At 41.1% G+C, this 25,165-nt stretch overlaps 1 protein-coding gene across 3 annotated transcripts in view; it reads left to right on the top strand.

The window, feature by feature from the left end:
- Positions 1-25,165, top strand: part of BRAF (B-Raf proto-oncogene, serine/threonine kinase) — a 131,942-nt gene that overhangs the window by 82,452 nt on the left and 24,325 nt on the right. For 2 of the 3 annotated variants that reach the window (XM_054033945.1, XM_054033954.1), the window contains exons 8-15: positions 12,156-12,315; positions 15,475-15,511; positions 19,953-20,089; positions 20,840-20,957; positions 21,305-21,389; positions 21,805-21,981; positions 23,770-23,816; positions 24,571-24,689. In XM_054033945.1, the coding sequence (XP_053889920.1) occupies positions 12,156-12,315; positions 15,475-15,511; positions 19,953-20,089; positions 20,840-20,957; positions 21,305-21,389; positions 21,805-21,981; positions 23,770-23,816; positions 24,571-24,689 (880 nt within the window). Of the gene's footprint in view, positions 1-12,155; positions 12,316-15,474; positions 15,512-16,945; positions 17,066-19,952; positions 20,090-20,839; positions 20,958-21,304; positions 21,390-21,804; positions 21,982-23,769; positions 23,817-24,570; positions 24,690-25,165 lie in introns of all 3 variants that reach the window. The other variant, XM_054033964.1, reaches the window with a different exon arrangement.

Genomic DNA, 25,165 nt, shown 5'->3' with positions numbered 1-25,165 from the left:
GCTGGAAACACAAGCTGAAAATACAAGTTGTTAAAAGTAGCTTTTCTCCCCATGCAAAATATTTAATCCCATGTCCATAGACCAAAACACACCACACCACCTCTTCTCCATGCTGCTTGATGTTAAATTTCTCTATCCCTCAACCACCTCTGCCCCCACCTACTACCACCCATATGGCACTACACAACATGGTGACTAGATAGTAGAGAGAAAAATGTAAAAACAAATTGCTTCCGATGTAGGGAAAGAACAAGCAAGAAGTAGTAGAAAATTCATGTAAGACCATAGTTTAGTCATTGCCTTGAGCTTTTTCCATATATGTGAAGGTAAACAAGATAAATTGGCCACTAGAGGTTCTTTTAGGCATTTCATATTACATAGACTTGAAGGCATATGTGGTGGCAGGCATTATAAAAGGCTTTTCACAAAGCACTCATTTATTGCAGTACATTGCGTTGGTAAAGCCAGTACAGGACATGCATCACAGCTGCAAAATTCTGTTTATTTTGTAGTGTGCTTTATGCTGATCAGATGGTTTAGAATTAGAAATAAGACTTTTAAGCAAAGATAGTGATATAGTTTGACACACACATTACAAGACATTGCTGCCTTCCCAGAGAGACTCGTGTAGGTGATGCTTCACTCCCGCAACAGCTCAGTGACCAATAACAAATAACGATGCTACATATCTTCCTGGTTGTCCTTTGCTTTCTGAACATGCCTCAGAGTAATACCCACCAATGTAAGGGCAGGCTGCAGGGTTCTACAATCAATTAGCCTGTCTCATGGGAACACACATGCCTTCCATTCCCCCATCCCCAGACAAGCAAACACACATACACAAAATGTAAGGATAGTTTTAATTTAAAAGGCGCTACTACACCATATTGCAGGGAACCCCACTAGAGGGCAAATAATGTCAAAAAAGTATTATATCCAAGCGTACCGCAGGCTGGGAAGAACTCAAGGGAATGGAATTCCAAAATTGAGAAAATTTGAAGAGAAGTAACATTTTGTCATTTTTGGCATGGTGGCTATTATATTGGTATAGTAACTACGTGTATGGTTTCTCTGTTCTCCTAGTCTGTGGCATGGCACAGCCCACATCGAATGGGGTGTTACCAATAGCTGAGTTCCTGGCAGTCCTCTAAGGGTAGAGAGAGAAGATAAAGAAGATGTTTGGTGACCTCATGAATGAGTCCCAGCAGAGTGCAAAAAACCCAGGGAACGGAGCGAAAGATTTGTGCTGCGGGATAGGAATGAGAGAAAGGACAACAGGGCATATGCTGAGGAGTTGTCAAGAGAGCACATGGACTGACTGACCAGAGAAAGGGACATGTTGGACATGATGCAGAAGGAGACAAGTTTGCTGGAGAACAGTGTTACGCTATATTCCTGTGTAACACTCTAACCTAATCCTGCACTGCCGCCTATTAAGATCACAGTGTACTAGGAGCCCCCATTCATTCCCCAACTGCAAGAGAGAGACAGTTCCCCACCCCATTCAACCCCCAAGAGAAGGAGAGACTGCCAGTGATCCCCACCTACACATTTTTGAGTCCCTATCTTAAGAAACATATATTCCCTCTATACCTTTAAGTGCAAACTTAAAAAGAATTTTCCTATGTGTTAAATCAATAGTTTGTTTACCATTGCACTTGTGTCAATGAAGTTTTTCAGCCAGCTCTTCCTACCAATATGCATTCCTAATAAAGTTAATTCACAAACTATATATATTACTTTGTATTCATTTCATTCAGTACATTACGTGTATTTTCCTCACCTGCACCCTGCTCTCAAATAGCACATTGCACCTGTTACCTAGTTCCGTGGACCACAGGGACATTTGGTTGAGGTATCCTTTCCGGCTATTCATAGTGTTCCAAAAGTCTCTATACTGTCAATTTAGCCACACCAAACTGGTTAGCTACTGACTTGTACAATTGGAGGTGGTGACCTTCCATATGGCAGTGGCCACATACTTCTCCATGCTAAGGGGGGACACTCATTGTGGTGGTCCAGCATTGCAACTCCAGACTGAGTTCTACACAGATTTCTAGGAAAGTGCCCTTCTGTGTCCTGAAAGTTTGCAGCACTGTCCCAGCCCACCAGTAGGTGCTGACTGGTTGGGGCCACAAGTAATGTTGCACTGAGTAAAGCCTGTCCCAGAAAATGTTGTGCAGAAGTAGCTGCTCCTTCTCTAGTAGTATCTGCCTGGCATTGTTTGTGGTATCCATTTTATCCACATGGAGGGAGAGGGGTCAAGTCTGGCTTAAGGGGAAAGGGGGTTCTTGCCCTCAGGCAGTGGGAAGCCCTGGGCAAGTCTGCCCTGCACTCACCCCACAGCAGCAGCTCTTGCCTTACAGGGTCTGAGCTTGGCTCCCTACTCCGGGTGATGCGACCATGTGCCCTGAATGAGGAGCCAGGCCATACCCTGTGGACAGGGGCCACCGCTACGGGCTGAGTTTTTTCATTTTCTTTTCTTTTCTTTTATACATTATTTGTTTTATTTCGTGTTATTTCATATTTGTGTAAAACACAGGGCTCTAGCGATCTTCCATCGCCTTCAAAGCCAACGGCTTGATTACCAATACATCTGGAGTGCCCTGTTTGTGTTAATTAGGGTTGCCAACTTATTTCTAAAAACCGGACCCCCTGAGGCTCTACCCCAGCCCTGCGTCTTCCCCTGAGGCCCCGCCCCCGCTCTCCCCCCTCCCTTTTCCTCATTGCTTGGTCCTCTCCACCTCCCTCTGCTCCAGGGCTGGGACGGGAGTTTCAGCCTGATGCAGAGTCTGCTACTTGCCTGCCCACGAGATGCAGATAGGAGGTGGCCCTGGCTGGATAGGGGCCGGCAGGCAGGTTGATGACCTGGTGCCTCTGCCCAGCTCCCCCTCCATGGTAACAGGACTTTTGGAGTATGGTCTGTACATTTAACGGGATGCGGCCAGGTCCCCTTTTTGACCAGAAAACCAGACACTTGGCAACCCTAATAATGGTCAGGATCAAGGTGCTCAGCATCCTGGCGGGTTGTAATTTGAAAATTTGTTTGAAACTTCGAAAAAATGGTGCTGGCTAGCGAAAAACAGGCTAATTATGGCATACAGTGAAAGGAATCATGGGAGTTTGACCCAAGTCCCAGAATTCCAGTAGGTATCTCACAATCTACCATGACAAATAACTTATAATGCATTGCAACCTAGCACCAGAAAATTGTACCCTGAGATACCAGCCCAGAAAATGGCTCTTATTTTGAAAAATCATAGTTCTGTGTGGATGCTGCTTCTCACAAGCGAAGTGGCCTAAGCCACTTTAGACAAAGCAATGTTGGATACACTCTTTCACTTTTATTGTATCTGTATAACTATAGTGAGGGAAAAACTATGTCAAAAAACCTTTCCTGGGTAGACAAAGCCTTAAGCACATGAAAAGTCACGTTGGTGGGTGTAAGGAAACATAGACAATTCATCTTTGGTATTTGTAAGGGGAACAGAATTTTAAAAGACAATTATATATTTAAAAAAATGTTTCGGGCATTTAGATATTTTGAGGACATTGTGTGTGTGTGTGGTGGGGAGGAGTTGTGGTTCTGTAAGATCTATGAAATATTAATTGTCATTTGCAGGCATATATCCGAGCTGCATTCCTATTCCCAGTGGCCTCGAACTTGCATCACTTGAAGTCAATGGGAATGTTGCTATTTGTGACAGTGGGCAAAAGATTAAATCTTAGACGGTCTCATTAGTGCAATAGCTTAGGCATGCTCTCCTTTCTTGGGAGATTGAACGTTACTTTTCTCTCTAACAGAAATTCCTGCAGGTTGATGTCAGTAAAATAGGAATCAAAACAGGACTTCATCCTCCCTTCTAGCACAAACACACTGTAGAAATACAGAGTCTGTTTTCAATTGTTATAGGAGTTAAAGTAATGTCTTTAAGGGGTAGGGATGTGCCAGGCATTTGCCATGTAGGCCATTAATATTTTATTTATGCCTGATTTAAAGGCCTCCACAGTGGAAGATTGGAATATATGTATATGGGCCTGGGAAGATACTGTGCTTGATGTGACAAACCTCCCAGTATGCCCAGAAAGAACTCTCTTCTCATATAGCCTGGAAAATGAGAGTTAACCACAGCCACAAACATCAGAGAAGCAGCAGACTTTCAGAATTTGGCACATAAACTACTCCCCTCCTTTATGAGTCCTGGAAGTGCATCACAGCACCAGTTTGCTGCATCTGTGCCACAGTAAACAGCGCTTCTCATAAGAACATAAAAATAGCCCTATTGGGTCAGACCAAAGGTCCATCTAGCCCCATATCCAGTCTTCTGACAGTGGCCAGTACCCGGTGCCCCAGAGGGAATGAACAGAACAGGTAATCATCAAGTGATCCATCCCCTGTCGCTCATTCCCAGCTTCTGGCAAACAGAGGCTAGGGACACCATTCCTGCCCATCCTGGCTAATAGCCATTGATGGACCTATCCTCCATGAATTTATCTAGTTCTTTTTTGAACCCTGTTATGGTCTTGGCCTTCACAACATCCTCTGGCAAGGAGTTCCACAGGTTGACTGTGCATTGTGTGAAGAAATACTTCCTTTTATTTGCTCTCTGATTTAGGCTACTGTTCCTTGGATTTTGTTAGCAGCTCTCCCTTCTCTCCCACCTGCTGCTGCTTCTGTCTTCCCCTCCTTATCAGCACTCTGTACCCATATTGTAGGCTGGGGTTTAGAGCTGCAGCTGAACCCCACACACAGGTAAGGTCATACCCCAAAGGACAATGGACTATCCCTTCTTCTTCAAGTAGTGTCTCTATGGGTGCTGCACTGTAGGTGTGCTTGCATCCCTGTGCTGCTGATCAGAGAACTTTGGTAACAGTGTGCATTAGGCCTGCACATGTGCTGTTTCCCATTGTGCTCTGCCACAAGGCTAACCAGCACTGCATAGGTGAAACCTTCTCAACTGCCTCAGTTCCTTCTCAACTGCCTCTGGCAAGAGATGGAGCCATTGGCAGTCCGTTCATTGGATCGTTATCTATTAGAATTCAAATAGTTAATCCCATTCTTAGTAGTAGAGTTCTTCTAGTTTTTTCCCCTTTGTCTGGGGACTGCCCCAGTGCAGGGTATGCCCAATTCCCTGGGGTTTAAGAGGCGCCTCTTGTGCAAAGAGAGCATCCCAGTAGCGAACAGACATTCCCGCTGCATCCATTGCCCTGAGGAAAGCCACATTTCCCAAAAGTGTGGTCTCTGCCAACAATTAAAATCCAAATCTCAGAAGGACTTAGAACTGAGACTAAAACTCCTCCTCATGGAGGCAGCCCTTCAGTCTTCCCTGGACCTGTGCGAGGAGTGACCCACGTGGTGTGAATCTTCCCCACAGCCCTTGACATCTAAGGACTATGAGCAGAAGAAAACAGCCATGGATCCCTCAAAAAAATGTTTCAAAAAAGAGAGCCAGGGGTCCCCAGAGTGAGACTCGGATAGCAGAAAAAGATCTCTGTCACGTTGGGTATCATCAGTACCAACTGCACCAAGGCCATCCGAACATGCTCCTGAGGGTCTGGTGCGGCAGGGTCTGGTGTGGCAGGTACTGTTGATGCACCTAAGGACCTGATGGGCATAGGCACCGAAGCAACAGTACTGACAAGGAAAGGGAAGGACAGAGACCGTACCACCTCCATGAAGATGTTGCCAGAATGGGCATTACCATTGGCACCATCAACGACATGCCATCCAGCCTCAGAGCACTCGGTATGGCCTAGATTGCCAGCTGCCTCGGTGCCATGGACCCAGCACTGACAACCACCGTTGGTACTGAGTATGACAGCACCATAAGAGTACAGACATTCAGAGGATCTCATGGGTATGTGAGGTACCAGAGTCTCCCCTGCTTAGTACTGGGGCCCCAATACTGAGTTTACTTTGAACACGGGAGTCTCCACCGGTACCATGTCATGCACTTCCATTCTCTGGTGGAGACTCAGATAGTGAGGAGAACCATACTACTTATAATGTCCGCTACCAACCTTGGCCCCCTCAGTCATACCCTTCATTTGCTCCTCAACCCCTGTGGTATGGCCAATCATGAGCCTAACCATGAAGACCCTTTCCACCGCCCTAGTGGCCCTACTGGGATCCCTGGATGGCATACAGACTCCAGGCTTGCCGAACATCTAGTGTAGCACATCATGAACCTTTGAGGCGCTCTCCCTCAGCCACAGTATCCAGAACCTCTGAACCTCCTGAAGGGATCATGAAAGAAGAGGAGGTAAGATTTGAGGAGGAGGTCACACTACAGACCAACATCTCTTCCTTCTCTCTAGGCAAGGCAGTGATGCCTCCTCTGCTGTCTCTAGCAAACAACTTCAGGCTATTTCAAGATTTGGCAAAATAGGTAGCAGACACTTTGCAGATACCTCTTGAGGAGGTAAAAGACACCCATCATAAACTTCTGGACATCTTGCGCTCCTCCTCTTCCTCCAGAATAACTCTCCCCATCAACGAGGTTCTTCTGGACCAATCCAAGCTTAGATGGCAAACTCAATCATTGGTCATGCCTACCTGCAAATGGGCTGATAAGAAATATTATGTCGTGGCTAAGGATACAGAATTTTTTTCCCCATCCCCTCCCTAATTCAATTGTTGTGGATGCAGTGAACTCCCTAGGTCATCCACACCAGGTGAAGTCCACCCCTTATAACAGTGACTGGAAGCATCTCGACCTATTTGGAGAAAGGCCTATTCGTCCACCACACTGTAATTTAGAATTGCAAATTATCAGGCCCTGACAGCAAAATATAATTACGTCAGTTACTCCAAGCTCAACACATTTATTGATCAGCTCCCAGAATCACACCAGGAACAGTTTCATGCCATTGTTAATGAAGGACAACTGGTGGCCAAGACAGCACTGCAGTCAGTGCTTGATGCAGCCAAGACAACAGCCCAATCCATCTCCACAGCTGTTGTTATGTGGCGAGCATCATGGTTGCACCTGTCCAGCTTCCCTTTGAGGGCAACAAATTGTTTGCCGAGAAGGCTGACTTGTCCCTCCATACTCTCAAAGATTCCAGGGCTACTCCTCAGTCATTAGGGATTTATATACCTGACAAAAAAGAAAATTTAGTCTTGAACCTCAACATAAATCCCACACAGCACACTTTCCAACTCAGTGCTACTATGAGCCTCAGAGGAAAAAAATCCAGATTTTCAAAATGCAAACCATCAGACCCTCAGTCTTCCTCTTCACAACCATCCGCCTCAAAACATTAATTTTGATGCCTTGATTAGAGAGACCACTCCCCTCAACACCAACTCCAGCTAGCCAACCTGTCGCATCCATTTGGGTGCCGCCTTGCTCTGTTCCACAACTGGGAACAAATAACATCTGATAAATGGGTTCTGGAAATCATCCACAATGGGTGTGCAATCTATTTTATCTCCCTTCCCCCTCCCCCAACACCCTTTCCCATCCCTCTTCAGAGACTCTTCTCACGAGAGTCTGTTTTAACAAGAAATAGATCACCTTCTCTGCTTAGGAGCCATAGAACCTGTGACTCAGCACCTATGAGGCAAAGGTTTTTACTCTTTTTATTTCCTGATACCAAGAAGAAGGGAGGTTGGAGACCCCATGCTGGACCTCAGAGCACTGAACAAATTTGTGAAGGCTCAAAAATTCAAGATGGTCACACTAGCAGTGATTATTCCATCTTTGGAACAGGGAGATTTTGTTCTCGGCCCATACCTATTTCCACATATCAGTCTTACCTTTTGACGGACAATTCCTCAGATTTACTCTGGACCAGGATCATCACCAGTACAGAGTATTCCCCTTTGGTCGCTCATCGGCTCTGAGAGTATTCTCCAAGGTCCTCTCCGTAGTGGGAAGGGGATCATGATCTACCCCTACCTGGACAATTGTCTCCTCAGAATCCTCTCCTTCGACGAGGCTCTTCAGATCACCCAAACAACTGTGGAGTTTTTCACGGATTTGGCCCTACAGATCAATGTCCAAAAATCGACGTTCGCCCTGGTACAGTGCCTAGAATTTATAGCCAATCTTGACTCATCACAGGCGAGGATGCTCCTTTCACAGCAGAGGTTCCACAACTTGTCCACACTCATAGATTCAGTACAAACCACCCTCTAATATCAGCCAGACACTGCCTTCAACTTCTGGGGCATATGGCTGCAAGCAGGTCCCTGATAACTCATGCCAGGCTTCACATGAAGTGTTTCCAGGTGTGGTTCTGCTCGGTTTACAGGCTGAACAGAGACAGACTAGACAAACCTCTGTCGCTGCCCACCAAAGTCAAACACTCCCTGGACTAGTGGAAGGACCCAACAAATGTCTGCACAGGGATCCCCTTCTCAGAATCTTCCCCATCATTACTACTCACCACTGATGCATCCCTCATAGGGTAGTGCGCACATCTCAACAACCTCACGACACAGGACAAGTGGTCATCCATGGAGACGTCTCTTCACATCAACCTCTTTGAACTCAGAGCAGTCAGATGTGCTCACTTCCTTCCGCTGATCAGAAGTACACATACAGGGTCATAACAGACAACATAGCATGCATGTACTGCGTTACATAAACAAGGGGGGCACCAGATTACCCTCCCTTTGCACAAAAGCACTAAAGCTATGGAACCTGGTGCCTTTCCCACAGTATCACAATATCAGCGTTGTACCTTCCAGGAGTACAGAACACAACATCAGACAGTCTCAGCCACAGGTTCCCACATGACCATGAATGGGAGATGAACTCAGAAGTACTACACAACATATTCAGACGGTGGGGGACACAGACCATAGACTTATTCGCCACTTAACCTGAACAAGAAACGTCCATCCTACCGCTCCAGGGCAGGCCTCGGACAACACTCCTTAGGGGATGCTCTCCTTCTCTCGTGGGATAAGGGCCTTCTATACATCCCTCTGTTATTAAAATTCCTGTTAAAAATACAGAGAGAGAGAGCAAACATCATACTGATTGCTCCCACCTGGCTGAGACAGTTGTGGTACCCTTACCTATCACAGCTGGCAAGGTGTTTGCCAACCCCTCTTCAACCTACTCCATACCTCCTCTTGCAGAACGAAAGACACTCTCCACCCCAACCTGCAGATACTCCGTCTCAACGCCTGGCTCCTTCATGGTTCAGCGCATAGAAAGGTCCTGCTCTGAGAAGGTACAGAAAGTGTAACTACACAGTAGGAAATCGGCTACTCGTCATATGTACCTGCAAAAGTGGACCGGGTTTCAGATTTGATGTAATTCCAAGCAAATTTCCCTGACATCTGCTACTCTCTAAATGGAAATCGGAACTATCTCTTAGTTCACTGAAGGTACACCTAGCAGCCTTTCATCAACAAATAGAGGGATACTCAGGGTTCTCGCATCCAACTACAAAATGATTCCTCAAGGGTATAGTAAACTTTTTTCCCTAACCCAGGCGTCCCACCCTAATGTGGGACCTAGAATTTAGAGTACTGAAGAGCCTAACTAGGCCGCCCTTTGAACCCATGGCCACTTGTTTGCTCACATACCTGTCAATGAAGACAGCATTCCTGGTGGCAATCGCCTTGGCAAGGAGAATAGGGGAGATATCGGCACTGATGGCTCACCCCCGTTATACAGTATTCTTTCGAGACAAGGTTACTCTCAGACCGCACCTGAAGTTCATCCCCAAGGTGATTTTGGTTTTTCACATGAATCAACTGATTCACCTCCCAACTTTTTACCCTAAGCCTTACTGGGATAACAGGGAGGCTGTACTACACATGGTTAGAAGGACTCTGGCCTTTTACCTGGATAGGACAAAGACCTTTAGGAAATCTCCTAAGCTCTTCCTTTCCATTGCAGACTCATCAAAAGGTACAGCAATATCCGCACAGAGACTCTCAAAATGGGTCTCGAACTGCATTAAACGATGTTATGAGATTTACAAGATCATTCGTCCATCTGAAATCTGTACCCATTCCACCAGGTCAATTTCCACCTCAGTTTCCTTCCTCAAGAATGTCCCTATTTTGGAAATCTGTAGACCAGCCACCTGGGTGTTTGTACATACCTTGGCAGAACACGATGCAGTTACAGGTGACTCGGCTTCTGATGCCAACTTTGGTGCTGCAGTATTATCATCTATAACAGATGCACCTCCAAAGCCCCAACCCTCCATTGGGATACTGCTCATGAGTCACAGCGGAGCGCCCATAGGGATACTACTTGAAGAAGAAGAGGAAGTTACTCACCTTGTGCAGTAACGATAGTTCTTTGAGATGCATATCCCTAGGAGTGTTCCATGACCCACCATCCTCCTCTCCACTTCAGAGTTCTTGTCAGGGACTCTGCAATAGAGAAGAAACTAAGGGGGGGTTTGCCCATGCAGCGCTGGTTAGCCCCATGGCAGAGCACAGTGGGGAGTACAGTGTACGTGCGGGCCGAATGGACACTGCTACCAAAGTTCTTGTCTCCCTGAGCTACTGATTAGAGAACACCTACGCTGTGGCTCTTTTGTCTAATGTTGAGTTCTAATTTGACTCCTGAACCACTGAGGTCGGAGTACCACTGTCTTAAAAGTAAATGATGCAGGCTATCCTAGATGGGAAAACTCAGGGTCCCTTATTCCCTTGCAAATGTTCCCCAGAAGGAAAAGAAAATCAAGACAGATTGTGCTTCCCCGATGCTTAGCATTTTGGAGAAGGGTAGTGAGTGCACAATAATTTGGTTGAAAGAAGCCATCTATTTCCAGGGCCTATGCTAAACTATATAAAATCTCTAATGAAAAATGGGATAAATATAGCTCTGCCCATAAGGTAGACTTCAAGATATCCTCCTTGGGTTAAAAATAAAAAAAGACCACTGTCTCTGTTGAGGGTGCTGTTGCCCCTAAAGATCAGTGAACAAAAGATTAGAAAGAATTTATTTAAAGGGGACATGATAGAACTTTATTGGTGCTACATGCTGCTTTGTCCTTTGCCTCCACTTCTAAAGCGCTTCCCTAGCCTAGCCTTTGTGGATGTGGTTAACTCATCTATCAGTCTCCAGACTAGAGTACTGCTCTGTTATGAGAAGACATATTTGCAGTTAGTTCAAATTGACTGTTACCTGCTATCAAGTGTGCTGTAAGTGTAAAGTGACCTTTGAAGAAGAAAAGCAGGCATTTCTCATTGACTTTTTGCCTAAATCTATTAAATCTTACCGACAGACCCAGCAATGATTGACCTTGAATTGAATAATAGACAAATATTGATTTACTACCCTTAACCAGAGTACCAAGATAAGTGACATCTTGCCTTTTTACTCATAAAAAGGATAGGCACATGTAGATACTTTCTCTGTTAAGTAAATGCACAGGACTCCACAAATCAAAGGTTAAGGTTTTAGTGGCATTTTAATGACCTGCAACAGCTACTTTTCCTCAAAAACTGGTCTATATATTCTGAACTGTATGTTTCAGGTCAAAGCTCTCCAATTCAGTTATTGTAATATTTATAAGTAATGTTTAAAAATATTTAATTGTTTTAAGTGATTTGCTGAAGACAGAGGTTAAAAGTTAGTATTTTTATTTTTAGTTTGATACTAATAATTCCAATTACAATGACAGCCGTAACATTGTTACCTTTGCTAACTTATAGTTTTCAGTCCATCTCTACTGCGCAGCAATTCTATTCTTATATGCACTTTATTCTGCGAGATCATTCAAACGCAGGTCACTGGTGTAGTACATCACCTTTAATTCTCATTGGGTTACCGTTAAGAAAGGGGTACCACATTTGCCCCTTAGTATAAGAAACTGTGGAGCATCCCATTCTCTGCAATGCACATCTGACCTCATTGATTCCTAGCATAAAGGGATTAACACAGGTAACTAGATGCAGTAAAGATTGTTTATGCTTTAACCCCAGAACATTCTGTTTCACTGTTTTGTAATTAGGGAGTTCACACAGCAGGGATTAGTTACAATTAATCCTAGGGGAGTATAGACAGTTAAATATAAATTGGTTTTGATTGGGTCTTTATACTGGCCTACTAAAGAAATGATCTTTTTATATATATCATAATTGAAAAGAAAAGGATTTGCCACACCCACTATAGAATATGTGAAGCCATTTGTACCCCTAAATCCTCTTTTTCCTTGACTTTGTTTCTCAGACCACCAATTCTCCCTAGTCCTTCTCCTTCAAAATCCATTCCAATCCCACAGCCCTTCCGACCAGCAGATGAAGACCATCGGAATCAATTTGGGCAACGAGACCGCTCGTCTTCAGCACCCAATGTGCACATCAATACAATAGAGCCTGTCAATATTGATGTAAGTATCAATATAAGTTTGATCAATAACAGTGGAGTTGATCAGCTTTCTTAATACATGCCACTGAGCTCGTAAAACACACAAATGTTATTGTTCTAAATAAATCCTTGTTGATCTGCTTAAATCTTCATAAATCTAACTAACAAGAGAAGAGTTTTTACCAGCCAGAACTGGGAAAAAATCAAGCAATCCCTTCACAAATAATATTGAATCTCTCTTGACAATCATATCCCCACTTCTCCACACAAGCACACTGCCACTAACAATTAGTTTTAAGATCAATTCCTGAACTTATTATTGCTAGCAACACCCCACAGTGATGATCCTGAAAAGCCAGTAACAACTCATGTAAGACATCCCAAGTATTGGAAATGTTGTTTTAAATGTTTGCTTTCTTGTATCACTTACAATGGGAATAATGTTCCTGGCGTTGGAGGATGTGGTTCTTGCAATAAACTGAATTTGAAATTACCAGATGCTGCTTTGAATCTCAGAAATCGTCTATTGCCCCACATGTATCACCCTTAACATTCTCCTTGAACCTCCAATAATTTTCTACAATATGATTGTCTTGAATTTTTTTGTCTGTATCCTTTGACATTTTGGAGGCTGAATTTTAACATTTATGAAAATGAAGGACAAATACATTGTTTCGAACTAGGCATAATGCTGTCCAGCACTATGCAAACTACTACTAACACCAGTATCTTCCCAGTTTTTCTAACACATACCTGTATCCTAGAGAGACAAGGTGAGTGAAGTAATATCTTTTATTGGACCAGCTTCTGTTGATGAAAGAGACAAGCTTTCGAGCTTACACAGAGCTCTTCTTCAGAGCTGGGAAATGTACTCAAGAGTGTCACAGCTAAATACAAGGTGGAACAGATTGTTTAGACTAAGTAGTTAACACACATTTTCAAGGGAACATTCAGTGAAGTAGCCTGTTAACACCTCTCCAGTCATAGGGGGTGAAAGCTGGGGGAGAGATTTAATGGGTTATAGATTGTTGTAATAAGCCATAAATCCAATGTCTCTGTTCAGTCCTTGTTTTTTTTAGTTTCTAGCAAACTCATGAATTTAAGCTCCCAGGCTCGTCTTTTGAAGGTGTGCAGGTTTCCTTTGAGGATGATGACTGAGAGGTCAGATATAGAATGATCTTTTTGTGATAACTGTTCACCCACAGATGATATGGTATTTTTGTCTTTTAGCATTTTTCTGTGTGAGTTCATTCGAGAACGTAGTGATTGTCTTATTTCACCTATGTAGTTGATATTGAGGCATTTAGTGCACAGGGTGAGGTATACTACATGTTGTGCTAGGCATATGTGTAGGATCTTAAAAGGTGTGTTGATCATTGTAGCAGTGGAGATATGTCTGCAGACTTTGAATCTGTTCTGGCAGGGTCTGGTGCTGCTTTGAGTTGGTGTATCCTGGTCTCTGGGGAGCTTGCTTCTGATGATGAGCTTGGAGAGATTGGGGCTATGTTTGAGGCCATAAGACAGGGTTCAGGAAAGATTTCTTTCAGGATGTGGTCTCCATTGAGTATGGGTTTTAACTGTTTAATGATACCCCATATGGGTTCCAATGTGGGGTAATAGATGACAACTGGGGATGTACAGTTGGAGGGGGGGGTTATTTCTATAGTGAAGCAGGTTCTCTCGGGGTATATGGGTGGCCCATTCTATGGCGTGATCTACTTCTCTGTTGGAGTATCCTTGTTTGGTGAAGGCGGTTTTAAGAGTGTTAAGGTCTATATCCTGGAATTTCTCCTCAAAACGTGTTCTGTGGTATCTGAGTGCCTGGCTGTAGACAACAGATTTCTTGGTGTGTTTGTGGTGGTTATTGGATCTGTGAAAGTAGGTATGATGATCCGTGGGTTTATGTATTTAGTTGTCTGTAGGGTTCCATGGTTAAAGCTAATCGTGGTGTCCAGGAAGTTGATGTTAGTGTGGGAGTGTTCTAGAGAAGGTTTAATGGGTGGGTGGTGGTTGTTAAAGTTGTGGAGTAAGGGAATTTAGGTCATCTGTCCAGAGGATGAAAATATCATCAGTGTATCCCAGGTATATCATTGGTTTCATGGTGCATTTGTCCAGAAATTCTTCCTCAAGGTGGCCCATGAAGAAATTGGCATATTGGGGAGCTATCCCAGTATCCATGGTTGTTCCCATGATTTGGACAAAGTGTTGTTGAATGTAAAATTGTTATGGGTGAGGATAAAATGGATGAGTTTGGCGATGTGATTGGGGTACTAAAGCCTGAATCCTGGTTTTTAGTACCATTACCTGTCCGTTAGCCTGCCCTCTGAAAATCACTGAGTTGTCAGTTGAGTTGTTTTGATTTAGCAGCAAAGCTACCGAAACATAAAGATGAACAAACTCCTTGAACCTGTGATCTAAGTAAGAGCAAAAGGTTAGTGCATTAACCTACTGGGTCACCAGGCCACCAGATTCAAACACTTAAGGCTCATTAATGAAAAGTGATGCGTGAAGGGAATTTGCATAACTTTTCTCTGTTCAAAAATTGATTGTTTACTACTACTTGTAAAATTGCTCAGTTATTGTGTTATGGTCCCTGGATATTTTGTAGCAAATGCAATCAATGCATACTACATTGCAACCTAAAAGAACCTGATAAAATTAATTAACATCTTTGAAAAGAACTTGAGAGCATTTGGTGTAGAAATCAGGTACCTTGCTACAGGAAAAGCTTAAGGAAACTTTTGTGAATCAGTATTGTCCACTTACGAAATTGGTGTCCCAGCTTCTGATATGACATTCAAGAGCATTTTATGTCTCTCACAACATAACTGGAAAAATGATTCCTGATTTGGTTCAATATTTCCCCTTTCATGTTGACTAATTGCAGGCCTAAATCAATACCTACAAGTATGCATCTGTTTTAACTAGCCTATATTTCAGATTAGTGTTGGGTTACACTATTTGAAATTAAGTGATTTCTTAAAGTTTCATACATTATTATATATTTTGAGTGCTACTGTAATTATTAGATTGTAAGCTTTTCAGGGCAGAGGCTGGCTTTTACTCTTTGGACAATTCTTAGTGTGATGGAGCTTCAATCCTGATGGGGCCTTTTAGGCAATACAGTGATACAAATAATAATATATGAACCAGATACATACACTTGTGCTTTTGTTTGTAGGACTTGATTAGAGACCAGGGGTTACGAGGAGAGGGAGGTAAGTAGTCTTAGAACTATCTTCTCTTACTAAATGTAATTACATGATTGCCTTAGCCCCTCCCCTTTGTACTACTTCATTCCTCCAAACACAGACACAGAGAGAAATGTGAAAAGAGCAATGAAATGTATTTACATTTGTTTGTCCATGATGTTTAGCATCTGTCTGATCAGGGTTTCAGTCATTCTAGGAGTGGGGGAGAGGGAAGGAGGAAAGGCTGTGAAATGGTAGCCAGTGTTTTTTAATTTTAAAATAATTGTATTTCCAAAGGGGAATTCCCTCTGTTCCTGATGGAGCCTTGAGGATTCTCCCCAACATATACTTAACCTCCAATCCCATTCTCAAAGCCCTTTATGTCAGCCATGACCCTTCCACCTAAGGAGTCATCAGGGACTTCCTTTGAAGTCTGTCAACATATTTGTGAACCTGGCCATATAAACTGCTGTGTGTTGTAAATGTCATTAGATACTTGAGCTCCTTCTTCCCTTCTCCCCAGCTGAAGCTGCTGCTTTGCTGTACTGCATGCCTTTGTTAACCTGGGAAACAAATAATTATGACTATTAAAGCCTGATCTCTTGTATGCCTTTCAACAGCACTGTTGTAGACAGCCTTAACTCTTAGCTAAGGCAAAATTAGTGAAAAAAGACAGAATTACCATTTTTCTTCACGTGTCACACATGAGCCCACAATCACTACTGTGAAGTCTGCTTTCCCTAGGAAGAACCCTAAGCATTGGCTGTCAAGGTCTTGTGAAAATGTCTCCTTTGCTGTACTTAGTCACTTGAGATGACATAGCTGACTATTAATAAAGAGGAGATGTATGTGACCACTCACCCTGCTCCAAATAATGAACAGGCCTGATATTTCCTATTAACTATGACTTGCTTCACCCCTCAGCAAAGTCTTGAGTTAGCCTGATCTCTCTAGCTCAGTGGCTAGGGTCTTATACCTTAAGCTACAGCTGACTTTGGTTTTGCCATCTGTATCTGGTAACTAGTAAGGTGGTAGCTGGCTACTGCTTTGTGTTTTCAGGAGCTATGATTCCTTATACTGGCTCTAGTACCACCCCTTTTTTCCCCTGCCTTAAATCCATGAACCTACTTATAAAGAATTTGCCAGTTTTAACTATCTTGTATGTCTTGATAGCTGTGGCTTTCAACAAGTTTTGCCCATTATGTCCAGCATTTAAATGTCATACTATCATGTCAGTTTTAACTTTGGTCATAAGCTGTCTGCTTGGCATCTGAGAACAATTGGCTATTCCCATTCTTGAAAGTATGTTTTTAATAATTGGAGATGTTTTTTTCCCTTCAAAATCCAGAAGCAATCTATGAATAGGCGTCAAAGCCTCCTAGTTATTTCCCATGACTTCTTTCATTTCTTCTGTGTGTCTGTCTACCTGTCTCTGCCTGCCCGTCTCTTTCTCTCTAACAGCCCCTTTGAACCAGCTGATGCGCTGTCTTCGGAAATACCAATCCCGGACTCCCAGTCCCCTCCTACATTCTGTCCCCAGTGAAATAGTGTTTGATTTTGAGCCTGGCCCAGTGTTCAGAGGTAGTTGGGCTCTTCTTTCTCGTTTTCACCCCAAACAAAATAAGTAACACTACAGATGCTGTTTGTGCCTCACCCTCACACCGTGTGTATGTAAGTGTGTGAGTTTACCAAAACACCCCAATTTTTTGCTTGGCCTGGCTGGAATGCTTTGAATGTGCTTTTCACACATACTCACGTCCACCTTTATACATATGCAACTACTGTATGTTAAATCTGACTTAAAGGTTCTAAAGCAAGGAATTTCAGAGTTAAGGTTTCCATACTGTCCCTAATATAGCTTGTTTATTGCAGGGATCTCAGATTGCAGTGGAATGAGGCCAAGGACATAGTGACATCCTTAACTTTGAATTTCCTTGACTGTCAATTTAATGTTCTAAGAGTTTTCTATATTTAACATTCTCTGTTTTTTAAAAGTACTGTAAGAAATAAAATGCAAATTGCAAACATTTCCCTTGATATTTTGTTAGGTCTTAGGCTTTTGGAGATCACGTAAGTGTCAACTTGCTATGATTCATATGTTTTCAGAGAGTTGCACTGACATCAAGTTGGGGATCTAGATAAGTTGGATCAGATCAGACACTAGTGTGCAGTTATTGCAGTTCTCTGCATAGTCCCATTAAAGTCAATACTTGTTTGTGTACTAAAATTACTAAACAAGATCATCATTTTGATTTCTTATCAGGCCTAAGGATCTCTCAGGCATGAGGCCGTCAATAGATCTGTTGTATTGTACAAAATCCCAGAGTACTCAGTGGGATTTCATATACTAAAGATACCAAGTATTAAACAATAGCCTAGAATATTAGTGTGTGTGTGTGTGTGTGTGTATATATAGATAGATAGATAGTAATGGATAGTCCAGTGCATACTGTATATGTTTTTCAAATACTACTATCCTGGCTGTTTCAAAGATTTTTGTTTCAGGATACTAAGAGCAATTCACTTTATGGACTAAACTCTTGGAAAATTGTTCCAATGATCTTTTTGAAGAGAGGCATTTGCTATTCAGTTTTCATCTAACAGACATGACTAAACAAATCAGAATTAATTAAATATAGTGCATAAAATATATCTTCAGATTGCAGGCTGATGGCTTGCTGTACAAGTTTCAGTCCAACAGAAGCTGAAGTAGTCAAACTATAATTACTGGAAAAACAAGGCTTCTAGGTTACTTACAAATAGATTAACTAAAGCAGTTCTAACTTTGTGCTGTAATCATATTCTCATAGAAGGCTGAGTATTGTATTGCTATTTCTGTATCTTCTGTTTAAAGTTGAGTACAAGACCTACCTCTAAGGAAGAAACCATTCTTGTTGAACTTTGACATTACAGCTAAAATCTATAATCTAAGAAGGTTATAGGAAAATAGCACCTGTCCTTTAAATGTCAGACAGTTAAGTTGAAATGTTTGTAATTCAGAAACATGGTAAAATTAACACAAAAAACCTAGCTACTATGATATTAGTATAAAAAGGAGGAAATACTAAGGTATTAGATTTTAAAAATAAAACCCCACCCTTGCAAAATCAGTGGTTTCCAACTATTAGTACAAGTCTGCTTAGGTAAGACACCTGGCACATTTATCAGTACTAGTGCTTCACACCTTTATGATAATATTCTAGCTACTCCTTCCCAACCTTTATGATGAGTTTTCATGATGGCCTGTGTATCCCTTTTGTCTGCCTCCCCTTTTCAACGCTGGGTTTTGGAGCAATGAGATCAAACCTAATTGAAAGGGCCGTAGCAGCCGTGGTCTCAGTCTGGCAGGCTGGTATACCCTGAAAAGTAGGAACCATTGAGCTCTAGTGCAGCAGTTATTAATTGGGATTTTAATACTGCTTCAGTAGAAGTCTCCTTTCTAACAGGAATGGAGCTGCTGCGTGAATTAGAGGAAGGAAAAATAAGTGGCTTGTACCAATTCCTCAAGCACCACTGTAATAGAAAATATCTGTGAAATACTGGAGGTCTTGCATGGTGACATGTAATGATTAGCAGAGCAGCACAAACTTAACTAAAAAGTGGCCCTGTTTTATGTCCCTCATATTGGGAGTGTCAGTTTAACCTCGCTACTAATAATTATAGGCTATTTTAGAAAGCAGTATCTAGTTTGAAGTGTTCTGTATAAACAGGCATTGAAGCTCTGAAATGCAATCCTGTTATTAGTGACATTTTTCTGTGTAGCTTTGTTTACATACACTGTATGCTAGGCAGATGGACTGCTCTTTTTGTATTTAATGGAATAAAACTCAAGCAGCTAACTAAAGTACTTGTTCTTTTGAATCCCCAGTGCACTCTAGTATGCTACTTTGAAATAAGTGCTCTCTGCTAGCAGCTAGCTTTGAAACAGCCAAATGTTTTTGAGATGGCACTTGAGGACTCAACTGGAAAACATCTCTAGTTTTTATAGTCAATCCATTTTAATCCCAATTTGTTGCATCCCTGCAATTGTCAGGGCCCTAAAAAGTTGGCAACAGCAAGTCTGGGAAGCTGGCTCTGTTAACTAAAGTATTACATTTTTATTTTTGTTATCAAAGAAACTGGATATATCAAAAATAATGTGTAGTGGTGTTTTTGTTGTTCAAAGAGACTGTCCTTTTAATAAATCAGTAACAAGGTATTGAAGACTCTTTGGCATACAGGGATGTTGCTGTAGATTAAATTTTGGTCTTTCCTGCTTTCTGAGTAAGACTTCAGTACTAATCAGATATTAATACAGTATTCCTAAGTGCACGTTTCCGTACTTTTAACATTTACATTTGTGTTTGGAGATATTGCATCTTAAACACAATTCCTGCACTTAATATTTTTTACAATAAATTAGTATATACACTGTCTTTATAAAAAAAATTACATAAAAATTCTTCCATTTATCTAATCTCCAATTTAGGTTCAACCACCGGTTTGTCTGCCACCCCACCTGCCTCCTTGCCTGGGTCCCTTACCAGTGTGAAAGCTTTACAGAAGTCCCCCGGACCACAACGAGAGAGGAAGTCATCCTCATCCTCAGAAGACAGGAATAGAATGGTAAGGGGCAGATCAACTATGTATTACTGCTTTTGTATTAGGCATCCTTATTCCTTCATCAAAGCCATGTAGAATTATTCTGAAGAAACTGATATTTGCTATCATATACGTTAAGCCAATAAATAAGATAACAGGACAACATTAGGCTACTTAGACAGATGTATGAATCAGTTGTAAATCACTGAGTATATACAGGTTTTCTAGATGGTATCCAAAAGATTCTATATACTTCATAGTGTGGGATGCTGATCTCCCTGAGAGAAAAACTTTTAGAATTTTCTTACATCTCACACATTTTAGCTTCCTGATTCTAGATTTAGCCTAATCCCCTGAAAGTTACTGGGTTTTTAAAATTCACAATTTAACCATTATTTGTCTTTCAAATTCCAACCTAGTCATGAGTTTTTTGGTTTATTAATAATATCTCAATTTTACTAGTGACAACTACCAAAAATCTGACTCAGTGATGAATGCCTCCATGATAGGAAATTTATGTAGTGCACCTCTGTGCCAGAGTATAGAGGTACAGTATGTGCTCATCTTCAAAATAATCACAAACACTTAAGAGTAAAGATTAAATTGTAAATAAAATATTACTAAGTACTTACTCTGGAAATCAAATGAAAATAAATTTTGCCTAATGATAAATGACCTATTAAGGCTTCAGGTTTAGAAAGATACCCAAGTAGCCTTTAGCTGGGAAAAAACCTGTTTTAATGAAGATTACTACAGTTGCATTTCTTTTCAAAGAAAACCCTTGGTCGACGGGACTCAAGTGATGATTGGGAGATACCAGATGGGCAGATTACAGTCGGACAAAGGATAGGATCTGGATCATTTGGAACAGTCTACAAGGGAAAGTGGCATGGTATGTAATCATTGTGGTAAAGTACTGTTACCAAGCTTCATAGAGGAAGTTGTCTGGGTGTCTTTTTATTTAATTTTTCATTTAAACAAAGCAGTAGATCAAATGTGTGATATTGGAACTTCAACAAGTTAAGAAACAGATACCTTGCTAATTTTAGTGAGTAAAGTAATTTATCACACTAAAGGTGAATCCTAATTATTCATGAGCATGAGGTGTCCATCTCTTATTGAATAAAGATTTCCAGAAGTATGTGTATGTGTGTTCTGATCTATGTTGCATTTCCTCATTGAGTGGTCTGTGTATACTATATACATCTTAATTTTGTTTATTAAATGGCTATTTTTAAGGTGACGTGGCAGTGAAAATGTTGAATGTTACAGCACCGACGCCTCAGCAATTACAGGCCTTCAAGAATGAAGTAGGAGTGCTCAGGTAAGAATGTGTAAATTATCTTTTTGATTACATTAGATAATCAATATGCATTTACATAGCTTCAGGAGTTATGACTCTTGGGTATTCTATTCAGAACACTGCACTTATTCCCTTTATCATAATATTCAGAAGCAGAAATAATTAGCATTTTTCAGAAATATTTTGGACCTATTCCTAGTTTTTCCTTTCTAAAGATAAATTTGAACAGTGAGCAATTCTTGACCTGGCATCAGAAGTGTTTAAATCCTTCCATATAGTGAAAGAAGTTTAGAATACTGTGCACACCCAGGCTGTGATATTTCCTTGATGAAACCTGCATTTGTATATTAGTACATCTAAAGGCAGTCACATCATCTGGATTGTGAAATGTCCATTAGTGCTTTCATTGATTTCCAGTGAAAATTTTCTTCTACAGGAAAACCCGACATGTGAATATCCTACTTTTCATGGGTTATTCAACAAAGCCACAGTTGGCTATTGTGACTCAGTGGTGCGAGGGTTCCAGTTTGTATCACCATTTGCATATCATTGAGACCAAATTTGAGATGATCAAACTCATTGATATTGCACGACAGACTGCACAAGGCATGGAGTAAGTATTGCATCACTTGTTTGCAAATGAACTTTGAGATAATATTGAATTCTTCTTTTTCTTTTGCGCTGCACTTGAAGTGCAAAATGAAGTTAATATCGATGTGCCACGGCCAGAGTCCTGTCCTGATATATCACATCATTTTATGACCGTACTGAGTTATTGCTGCTGAAGAAAAGAGTAAAATAGGCCTTCTAATGTACTACTGTTAGAAGCATGGAGATATATTATTCAACAAGGAATATTGTTCCAAGAAGTAATATTTCAGAAGGAAATAAAGGTACTTAACAAAAATTAAAGGTAATTAGATACACTTTAGTATGTCTAACTGTAGCCTAGTCAGACTGTTTATCAAAGCCCCTGTAGTTCTTGTGTTAAGAAGAGTGAAACAGTAAATTTGCAGAAATCTGAAAATCTGTATCCAGAGTATTTGATTAAAAACCAAATCCTGCAAATCCTTTAGCTATTGCCAACACTTCTATTGCAGTGGATGATCAATTCTAATATAAAACATAGAGTTTCAAGACTGAAGGAAGAATATTTATCAAAAAGATGGGATGCCAAGGTTTAATTATGAGCTCTGAGATATAGTGTTAGGTTTAAAGCAAAGGACCAAATCAGTAGTCATTATGATCTTTAACCTGAGGCTTATTAACACTGAGATTTTACCTAAAAATCCTAAAATAGCAGTAAAACAATAACTTTAGGACTGTAATCTGTTGATTACTTTGATAATTCATATGTGTGCTGTTGTTTGTAATTTAGAATACAATCATATTTCATGCATTCAGTGAAAAACTTGTGTTGAATTATGTACAACAGTTGTAAATATGGGATCTGCATTTTGGGATTTTGCAATCTCTACTTGCCTTCTAGTAATTTATACAGTTTTACACATTGTAGGATCCCCATCCCAGGCATCTAGCACCTTACAATAAAAAATAAAAATAAAACAATCACTCCGAATGCGCAATGAAACAGAACTCTGCAATATACCAGAGAAGGCAGATTACCTCATCAGCATTCAGGATCAGTTTCTTTACTGTTAATTTAAACATGTCAATCTCCAATTCTGATACAGATATTTGAGTTTCTAATTTAAATACTAGAATTCAGTATTTGAATAATACAGCTATTCATATCAACCTTAAAGAGCTCAGGTGATCCTGCAAGGACTGTGTGAGTAATCCTAACTCACAGGTGTAGTCCCACTGAAGTCAATAGGACAATTTGTGTAAATAAGTGTTTATTGGACCCATATTCTGTACTTCAACAAATTAAAATACTAGTAAGGTCAAGATTCACCCTCTGACTGAAAAATTATCAAAGTGACTAAAGTTAATAATAGTTCCAGTAGATAAGATTCTATGCTGAATACAGAGGTATTTTCAGTCAAGACTTGATGTCTGGGGATCACCATAAAGAAGGCTGGAAGGTGGAACTGTTCAACACAGAAGGTCATTTCAAAAGCTTTGGTTGAAATTCCTCGATGCTGGCTTCGAATGTTGAGTTAAACACAAATAAAAAACAAGGTTTCTGCAGCACAGCTGGTTATGTTATTCTTCAGCAATGCCAGATTTGACACTAGAAATCTAATTCTTTCTGCAAAACTGCTCCTGGTTTGATAGGACTATCAAGGGTAACTGAAGATTTACTACTTTGACTCTGTGCATTTTTAATATGTAAACTGTTGGTTGCTTCACTAGAATAGAGAGTGTACATTGAACTGTTGATGAATGAAACATCCTTTAGCCCATCCATCCCAAAACATTCTTTGTTTCTTTTCAGTTACTTGCACGCCAAGTCAATCATCCACAGAGACCTCAAGAGTAATAGTATCCTTTCCTAAAGATGTGACCTTGGAACATGACATGAAGCCTCTTTCTTGAGCCAGAAATGAACTTCCCAAAGTGAAAAGCAGCTCACAAGTGATTCTTTTCAGAAATGTTAGAGGAGAGTTGACATTTGGGTGGGAATGGGATAATAGTACCAAGAGCAGAAAAGAAATACTCATTGCGCCTTATAATACGTTAACAAAGGGAAAGCAAGTTTTGTTGAAGTATCAGCATTCACTTCAGATAACCATTCATCTTATAAACATGGAAGGATCCTGACAACTCACTCACAGACTTCCACTATATCTGCTGTTTCCAGCAGCCGTTTAAGAATTTGACATTGCAGTGTGATCATCTGGTCCATAGTCTGCTTAGTACTAGTCTAACCCACTAGTCCATTATAGCTATCTTTAGAGCAGAGGTTCCCAAACTTGGTTCGCAGCTTGTTCAGGGTAAGCCCCTGGCAGGCTGCGAGATGCTTTGTTTACCTGAGCATCCGCAGGTATGGCCACTCGCAGCTCCCAGTGGCTGTGGTTCGCCGTTCCCGGCCAATGGGAGCTGCTTTAGAGGATAGGACTTCACAGGCTATTTGGAATCTAGGCCTATGCGAGAACTGATCACTTGAAAATTATACTGTGTATGGATGCTACAAACTGGTACACCTAACACTGCAGGCAGAGGGTCATGTAATGTGTTCGTGCTTGATAGGAATCTGTATTGTCATTGCTTCTTTTCCTTTACATTTCCTCCGTAGATATATTCCTTCATGAAGACCTTACTGTAAAAATAGGTGATTTTGGTCTAGCCACAGTGAAATCACGATGGAGTGGGTCCCATCAGTTTGAACAATTGTCTGGGTCCATTCTATGGATGGTAAGTAAAGGGGAATGGTGTAGTCCTTTCAAATTATTTGGCTGTAGATGGTCTTTGAAACATCAGCTCCTATTTTTTCAAAAGGTTTCCAAGGTTGACCAAAGGTCTCCAAACACCACCCCTCAAGCACTCAGACGTATAGAATCTGACTTAAGCTGACATGGTCAAGATCAACTAAATTAATACGTGTAACTCTTCTTTAAATACATTTTTAAAAAATCAGCAAAATCTGAAATGTTCTCACGTTTGTTTAAAAATAATTTGCTTTTAAGTTTGATATATTCAAGTGTAGCTGATGTGAAGAAACTATCATAAAGATTATCCAGATTGATTACCTCTTCAGAAGAAACTTATTTAGTTTTGTTTAGCCCAGCTTTACCCTCCATCCACACCTTAAAACTTTGATGGCGGTCAGGGTTGTTTTAGCACTGTTGTAATTCCAGTTTCAGAATTGCTTCTCAGTCTGTAAAGTGTCA

This window comes from Malaclemys terrapin, chromosome 1 (assembly GCF_027887155.1).
Source record: "Malaclemys terrapin pileata isolate rMalTer1 chromosome 1, rMalTer1.hap1, whole genome shotgun sequence".
NCBI lineage: Eukaryota > Metazoa > Chordata > Testudines > Emydidae > Malaclemys > Malaclemys terrapin.
Note: the sequence above shows the minus strand (reverse complement) of the source record. Positions and strands in the feature narration are given on the sequence as shown.